The 8,586-nt window shown below is 47.9% G+C and overlaps 1 protein-coding gene across 1 annotated transcript; it reads right to left on the bottom strand.

The window, feature by feature from the left end:
* Positions 1–5,701: 5,701 nt before the first annotated feature.
* Positions 5,702–7,280, bottom strand: INSL3 (insulin like 3). Its single transcript, XM_020898812.2, has 2 exons — positions 7,064–7,280; positions 5,702–6,253 (listed from the first exon to the last, which is right to left on the bottom strand). The coding sequence occupies exons 1-2, from the start codon at positions 7,251–7,253 to the stop codon at positions 6,048–6,050; spliced, it is 396 nt and encodes a 131-aa protein (XP_020754471.1). The 5' UTR covers positions 7,254–7,280; the 3' UTR covers positions 5,702–6,047.
* Between the last annotated feature and the right edge of the window lie 1,306 nt (positions 7,281–8,586).

The raw sequence follows: 8,586 nt of genomic DNA, 5'->3' as shown, positions 1-8,586 counted from the left end.
TAAATGATTCCTACTACTCAGCCTCACCAACGCAATTCTGAACCTGACCACTGTTCCTGCACAGGACAACGTCTTCATCTCACGGGCACATGCTTAACGCGGACTTCCACAGCTCCTCCAACTGTTGGATATGCGGGGCTATGCCCCTGTCAGGAATGGACGGACTCCCTTGGTGGGTATCACCACTCCGTTATGGGGACTTTATACCACCGCGCTTCTTCTTGGAACAGCAGAAAAGAACTTTCCTTTCTCTCGCCAATCATAACCTTTCTTTGCTCTCCTGGTGTAAGAAAAATCCATCAGTGGGCCGGGGACATAGGGTTACATTTAACATGAACACTAGTCTTATGGAGGTAACAAGGGCTTATACCTCATATATGAAAAATAAAAAGGAGAGGGGCTCCCTTACAAAAGAGGGACAGGCCTCCCGGTACCTTGAGCAATACTACCAGGTCTGGGATGAATATTTCTGGATGACTCCTGAGAAAGGACAGTTGATTACTCCCTCTACTATTTGCTGGGAACAAAAAGAACACAAAGTTGGATTTGGAGACCACCCCCTAGACCCAAAAGAATTAAAATATATGGGTTTTTTGTCCTCTGAACAATGTAAACAAATCTTTGAAGTTACCTATCACCCCAATCGGTCTGTTCAGTGGCCTGGTTCCAACTGGAAATATAATCCTGGGATCCGTTGGGTAGCCCCCAACGGGACCCAGTGGCTCTGTGCGCTTAACTTATGGCCATGGTTACCAGTTGGCTGGGTAGGGCGTTGCAAACTAGGATTTGCTTTCGCCCATGGCAGTATTAAGCCTAGCCTACACCAGCCTCCAGTAAACCTGCCCTATCTGCATGCAAGATGGACACGATCCGTGTTCCAATGGTATGACTATCTTGCTGCCTTGTTTGTATCCTCTATAGGGACAACGGATATCATGGTTAAGGTAGAGGCCTTAACTAATTTCACTAAACAGGCCCTCTTAGACAGTTCAAAAGCATTCAAGCCTTGAACGAAGAACAAATTCAGATGAGGAAGGCAGTAATTCAAAATAGGATGGCATTAGACATACTCACAGCAGCCCAGGGAGGGACTTGTGCCATAATTAAAGCCGAATGTTGTGTATACATCCCTGACCTGTCTGGAAATGTATCTGTTGCCTTGGAGGATATGCAAAATCAAGTGAAAGCCATGTCTGATGAAAATATTCCCTTTTGGACTTCGGTCCTATCCTGGGTAAAGGGAGACTGGTGGAAAACTATTGTCACTGTTGTCATAATCGTTCTAATTATACTGCTTTGTGTGCCCTGCTTCTTACAATGCCTTATGAATTTTGTAACCCAGAGGTTGATAGCGTTCTCTCATGTGGGTGGCCGGAGGGTTAAGGTACAATATATCGCAATAAATGATGCTCGTTACGGAAACTAGGAGCATCAAGGAGGGGAACGAAGAAGGAATTCATAGGGCCTGGACTCCATCTCAGGCCTGTTCATACTGTCCATGCTCGGCCACCTCTCCAATGGACTCTGAACTCTGCGTTTAGTGTCTATGGAAACGATAACAGAAGGATAAGACCCCCTCTGGACAGGGGAATCTTGAAGATCATATCCAGGTTACTCATCACCTAAGAGAACACACACACTAATCACCCACACTAATCACCGCTTTCTCCAGACAGGCCATAAATTTTTCTGTACCTGTCAGAGTGTAACCTCGTGCTTATTGATTATTGGCTAATTGTTTAACTGTCTGAGCATATGGCACATGAGTGATGGGGTTATTGGGATTGTATTTACCCTTCCTTAGTTCATGTAAGTCTCAAGGAATTTGGGGTGGTGGGATTGGACACGTGCACATGGGGAATAAAAGATTTTCACAAATGCTGGTCCTTGGCTAAAAGGAGACTGCCTTGGGCCCACCGGTGTAATAAACTGCACTTCACTATCTGCATTGTCCTTCTGAGTGAGTTTGTTTCCCAGAATGCGTGGCTACAACAAGTTCAGTCGCTCAGTCGTGTCCGACTCTTTGCAACCCCATGAATCGCAGCACGCCAGGCCTCCCTGTCCACCACCAAGTCCCGAAGTTTACCCAAACTCAAGTCCATTGAGTCAGTGATGCCATCCAGCCATCTCGTCCTCTGTCGTTCCATTCTCCTCCTGCCCCCAATCCCTCCAAGCATCAGGGTCTTTTTCAATGAGTCAACTCTTCACATGAGGTGGCCAAAGTATTGGAGTTTCAGCTTCAGCATCAGTCCTTCCAATGAACACCCAGGACTGATCTTTAGGATGGACTGGTTGGATCTCCTTGTAGTCCAAGGGACTCTCAAGAGTCTTCTCCAACACCACAGTTCAAAAGCATCAATCTTCGGTGCATAGCTTTCTTCACAGTTCAACTCTCACATCCATACATGACCAATGGAAAAACCATAGCCTTGACTAGATGGACCTTTGTTGGCAAAGTAATGTCTCTGCTTTTTAATATGCTATCTAGGTTGGTCATAACTTTCCTGCCAAGGAGTAAGCATCTTCTAATTTTATTGCTGCAATCACCATCTGCAGTGATTTTAGAGCCCCCCCAAAAATAAAGTCTGCCACTGTTTCCACTGTTTCCCCATCTATTTCCCATGAAGTGATGAGACCAGATGCCATGATCTTAGTTTTCTGAATGTGGAGCTTTACCTAGACAGTGTATTAAAAAGCAGAGATATTACTTTGCCTACCAAAGTATGAATAGTCAAGGCTGTTGTTTGCCCAGTAGTCATGTACAGATGTGAGAACTGGACAGTAAAAAAGACTTGATGCCGAAGAATTGATGCCTTTGAACTGTGGTGCTGAAGAACACTAGAGAGTCCCTTGGACTGCGAGGAGATCAAACCAGTCAATCCTAAAAGAAATCAACCGTGAATATTCACTGGAAGGACTGATGCTGAAACAGAAGCTCTGATACTTTGGCACCTGATGCTAAGAGAGCCAGTTCCTAGGCAGGTGGATAAGAAGTACGGGGTCCCCGAGGAGGAAAAGGGGGTCTGGAATTCTGGAGGAGGAAAGGACAAACTTTTTTTTCTATATTCCTTAGTAAGGATTTTATAACAATAATGTATCCTGCTTGAGGACCTGTTTCTCTTTCCTGAAAACCTTCTGACTAATCCTGTTATCTTAAAATGTATATTACAGGAGTGGGTCTAGTAAGATCTTCACAACCTTAAGGCATTCTTTTGATTTATTGTAATAACTAATTAAAAAGTATATAATTCCCTTGCTAAGACTAGGGAACGGAGCACTCTTCATCCCCCTTCTGATGTCTATGTCAGAAGCTTTCTCTGTTTCCTTTTTCACTTTAATAAAACTCTGCTACACAGAAGCTCTGGAGTGATCAAACCTGGCCCCTGGTCCCAAAGCTAAATCTTCTTCTTCAGAGATCACAAATCTGACATCATTCACCATAAGCTATCAATGCGAAGGGCCAACTCATTGGAAAAGACTGTGATGCTGGGAAAGATTGAAGGCAGGAGAAGGGGACGACAGAGGATGAGATGGTTGGATGGCATCACCGACTCAATGGACATGGGTTTGAGCAAACATGGGTTTGGGTCAAAAGTCAGAGGATAATTCCAAGTTGTAATGAATCTTGCTCCTCCCAGAAGCCTTCACTTGGAGATCCATCTGGCTAAGAGGTGCATGTGCATCCCAGAGGAGGGTCCTGAGACAAATAACCAGGGGAGGGACAAAGCAAGACGACTGGCCTGAGTGAAGACAAAGACCCTAAGAGCTTCCTCCTTATAAAGGATTTAAACTTCCCGAAAGTGCAACTCTCTCTGAGTTTACCTGTGTGCCTTTTCACATGTACTTTTCAACAAACTTCTTACTTTACTCTATACCTTCTGCCTCCTCGCCTGAACTCGTTCTTGACTAGGCAGGCAAGGACTAGGGATTCTAGCCCTAACTGCTGGCTCCTGTGGCCCAGCGGTTAGGACTCCCAGTCTGGGAAACTAAGACCTTGCTTCCAGTTACACCTTGCTGCTGCTTGCTGCAAGCTGCTGTTGAGCGCTGCGCATGTCCGAAATCAAGATCATGTGGGCTTAGGGTGAACTCTGAATCCAACGAGAGTGTTTTTATAAGAGACCGAATTGAAAACCCAGAGTGACACGGGAAAGAAGGATGATGTGAAGACGGGGGCAGAGCTTGGAGAGATGCACTGACAAGGCAAGGATTGCCAGGAGCTGGGGATGACTTCCCTGATGGCCCAGTGGCTAAGACTTCAAGCTCCCAATGCAGGGTGCCTGGGTTCGACCCCTGGTCAGGGAACTAGATCCCACACGCTGCAACTAAGAGTTCACATGCTGCAGCTGAGGCCCGGTGCAGCCAAAAAAAAAAAAGATGGCCAGTAGCCACCAAAAAATTGAGAGAGGCAGGGGACAGAATCTTCCTGAGGGCCTTTCAGAAAGAACCAACCTTGCCAACACCTTGATTTCTGGCCTCCAGAACTGGGAGGCTATGTTTCTACTATTTTAAGCCACCCAATCTGTGGCCGTTACAGCAGTCTTAGGAAACGAATATACATGTGAACAGATCACATAGTCAAATACCATTTTTTTTTCCCAAGAGGGTCAAATCATATAATTTCTATCTCGGGATTAAGGGAGGATGCAAGTGAAAAGAATGGTGAGGGTTGGACCAATAAGTACCCACTGTGACACATGGAAAAAAACCATAAAAAGATACATGCACCCCAGTGTTCATTGTAGAACTGTTTACAATAGTCAGGACATGGAAGCAACCTAAATATCATCAACAGAAGAATGGATAAAGAAGATGTGCTACATATATACAATGAAATATTACTTAGCCATACAAAGTAATGAAACTGTGTGATTTGCAGAGATGTGGATGGACCTAAAGATTGTCATACAGAGTTAGGTAAATCAGAAAGAGAAAAATGTTGTATAATATTGTTTACATGTGGGATCTAGAAAAATGATGCAGATGAACTTATCCGCAAAACAGGAACAGAGACACAATGTAGAGAACAAATGAATGGGTACCAAAGAGGGAAGTGAGGGCAGGATGAGTTGGGAAATTGGGATCGACATATACATACACTTATGTATAAAATAGATAACTAACAAGAACCTACTGTATGGCACAGGGAGCTCTGTGGTTATCTCAGTGGGAAGGAAATCCAAAAAAGAGGGGATATACATAGAGCTGAGTTACTTTGCTGTACAGAAACTAATACAACATTGTAAAGCAACTTCACCCCAAAATGTTTTTTTAAAAATCTATCCACCATGAGGGGACTCCCCTGGTAGTCCAGTGCCTAAGACTCCATGCTTCTACTGCAGGGGGCACAGTTTCAATCCCTAGTCGGGGAGTTAAGGTCCCACGTGCCATGCAGCATCGTCAAAAAAAAAAAATCCACTGTGACTCATTCACACATTCATGTATTGTGTCCACATGAGTTTAAGGCTTGAGACATGACAGAGACCTGGATTCGAAAAACTTGGCTGCTCCCTCCCTGTCTGAACTAGGCAAACAGCCAGCCCCCTTGGCCTCAGTTTCCCCACTGTGTATTGTGATGACTCTCCAATTGTTATTATGTTTCTAGAAGTGTTGGTGTGTCTGCAGCTATCAGGGAAAAACCCCAAATGAGGGCTGACCTTGGCTTGTCCCTTTTTCTTGTGAGAAAATGCAACATTGCTTCAGATTCTGCAGGCATCTTATTTATTTACTATTGAGGCGACAACAAGAAGGGTGTTAAAGGCAGGGAGCGGGGCACCTGGGGCTCCTCTGAGGTGAGAACATTTGAGAAGAGTGTCTGGCGTCTCTGCGAAACCAAGGACCCTGCAAGCCAGATTTGGGGTCTGGTGTTCTCCCTAGTTGGTCCCCCAGAGGACAGGGGGCCTGGGTGAGGTGGTGAGCACCTTGTCCTAGGAGGTAATCAACAACATCCCCCTAGATGTGGGGCTTCATGGTGCTGTATGGCATCAGGAGTTCACCAGACTGGACCCCTGTGGGTCTCAGGCTCCCCCAAGGCCACGCTCCAAGAGGATTCAGTGGGGACAGAGGGTCAGCAGGTCTTGCCGGGTGCAGCCACTGAGACAGCAGTGGCGGGCAGGGTTGACGGCAGTTGCCCGGCGGTGGTGGTGATGGCGAGAAGCCTGGGGCAGGGGCTGTGGGGCCAGAACCAGCACAGGGTCCCCACTGGCCATCAGCCCATGGAGGAGATGTTGTCCTTCCAGCCACCGTAGGAGCTCACCTGGGAACAGGGAGGAATTTAGCATAGAGGGAGGAACCGGAGAGGACCCCACCCACACTGCCCCCATGGCAGCCAGACATGCATCATGCACACAAATAGTAAGCCTTTATTAAGTGCCTACTCTATACCAGGCCCAGACTGAATCACCCCATCCAGACGTGTACACTCTCAACCCACGCCCACACTCAAGTCCCCAGCTGTGCACACTCCCACGTGCCACCTACGGTAAGAAGGCATAGAGGCTTCCCAGAGCAGAAGACAGTAAGGGTGGCATGTGACGCGTGCATGTACACACTGGACACAGCCACTTGCTCTCGTAGCCCCTCCCAGTTCCCCGCCCCCACCACGTGCATCTCGGCACACCCATCTGCACCCAGTCACACAGACTCAGGCACATAGGACACCTGTGACTGATGTCGTGCATAATACCCTGTGCCCCAGGGCCGGGTCTACCGTGAGGAGAGCTAGGCGCTGACCCAGAGCAAGCAGTTTAAGGGGGCGCCAGAAACACTCCACAGTCAAGAGCACTCCTATTATAACTGAATATTTTACTAGTAAAATTAACGCAAAAATTCCTGAAGAGCAAAATGTTGAAGTTGTAAATAAAGATAGGATCGGATCTGACCTTGCATTTGTTAAGATTCTACCTGGCTTCGCACTGATTCCCTTGCCAGGCAGGGGTTCCTCCCCGCAGACTTGCACACGCCAGAGCAGGAAGCCAGAACATGCACGCAAATCCGTCTGCAGACACCTGAACCCCTACCCCACCCCGGAGACCCCAGCGCACAGTCCTCGCCCACCCCTACTCACGGTCACCGCCAGCCACAGGTCGCCCGTCCTCGGAAGACCAGCGCGGGCCGCCGCACAGCCGCACGAGCGCGCGCACGAAGTGGTGGCCACACAGTTTCTCAGGCGCCTCCTGCGCGGCTGCAGGACTGAGGGCGATCGCAAGGGCCGGGCCCAGCAGCACCAGAGCCCAGGTGAGCAGACGACGGTCCATGGCGGTGAGCGGCACCGGGCCCCAGCGGGGATCCCCCTTATAGGCGCCCAGCCTGCCCCAGCTGGGAGCCTTGGAGCGGGGACACAGCCTTCCCAAAGGACGATGGCTCAGGGAGGTCAAGGGCGGGGTCAGGGCAAGCCTAGTGGAACCTCTGATAGTTGAGTTTTCTCATTTTTATGATGTAAGTGCCTGACATCCTTTGATTGCTCAGGAATCAGCTTCAACCATGGCTCCCTGATAAATATGACTAAAGAGCAGGACCACCTCTTCCCACATTTGTTTTATTTTTTTCCACGTTTGTTTTAGACATCTTGACTGATTTCAGTCTCTTTCCATTGGGGCAACTTGGGCTATTTAGCTTTGCTTTTGTTTCGTTTGTTCTTCTCTTCTTATGCTTTAAACTCCAACCCTTGTTAAATTCATTAGTAAGAGTGAGCCCACGAAGCTTTAGGCTCCCATGCCTAACCCCAGTAAAAGCAGAACCCAGGCCAACGCTGCTTTCTCTACAAGAACCTGGCCCCAGGTGTGCTGGGTCATTTCCAGGTGTGCCGTGTGATTTATTTTTCCAAACTTTCCTGATGGTTATCGCTGAAAGGCTCTCGCAATCGTAATAACTCCCAGGGCCAGTCCAACCACCACATTGATTATTGATAGGCTGTGTGTGTGCATACTAAGTCACTTCAGTCGTGACCAACTCTTTGTGACCCCATGGACCATAGCCCACCAGGCTCCTCTGTTCAAGGGATTCTTCAGGCATGAATACTGGAGTGGGTTGCCATGCCCTTCTCCAAGGGATCTTCCTGACCCAGGGATGGAACCCATGTCTCTTATATCTTCTGCATTGGCAAGCGGGTTCTTTACCACTAGCATCCCCTGGGAAACCTGTTGATAGGCTGAGAGCCACACAAAATGGCCATGGTCTGTCTTCCAGGGTGTATCTTTCCCAGCAGGACCATTGAAGAGTATTTTTTTTTAACTACTTTAAAGAGAAGAAATAAACTTGGATATAATAATTCCCTGGGATGGTGCTGGTGAGCATCCAACTGAGACCAAAGACATTCAGAATCTTGTTATCCTTATTACTGTACAAATAAGGAAACTGAGGCTCAGAGAGGGGATCCCGTACTTGCCCAAGGTCACAAGAGGCTGGGCCCCAGGGCTGGGAGTGTTTGTTGGTTCTGCCTCCACATCAGGGTCTCCTTGGGTTGGACAGGGGCTGGAGGTCTCTACTGGGTGTCAGTTTTACCCAGGAGGGAAATTAAGGCACAGAGGTTACTCAACCCAGTGCAGGGGGGACCCTGAGCTGAAAACGCTGTGTTGCAGCCCCCTACCA

Source organism: Odocoileus virginianus, chromosome 3 (genome assembly GCF_023699985.2).
Source record: "Odocoileus virginianus isolate 20LAN1187 ecotype Illinois chromosome 3, Ovbor_1.2, whole genome shotgun sequence".
In the NCBI taxonomy this organism is placed as follows: domain Eukaryota; kingdom Metazoa; phylum Chordata; class Mammalia; order Artiodactyla; family Cervidae; genus Odocoileus; species Odocoileus virginianus.
This window is presented reverse-complemented; position numbering and strand designations above follow the sequence as displayed.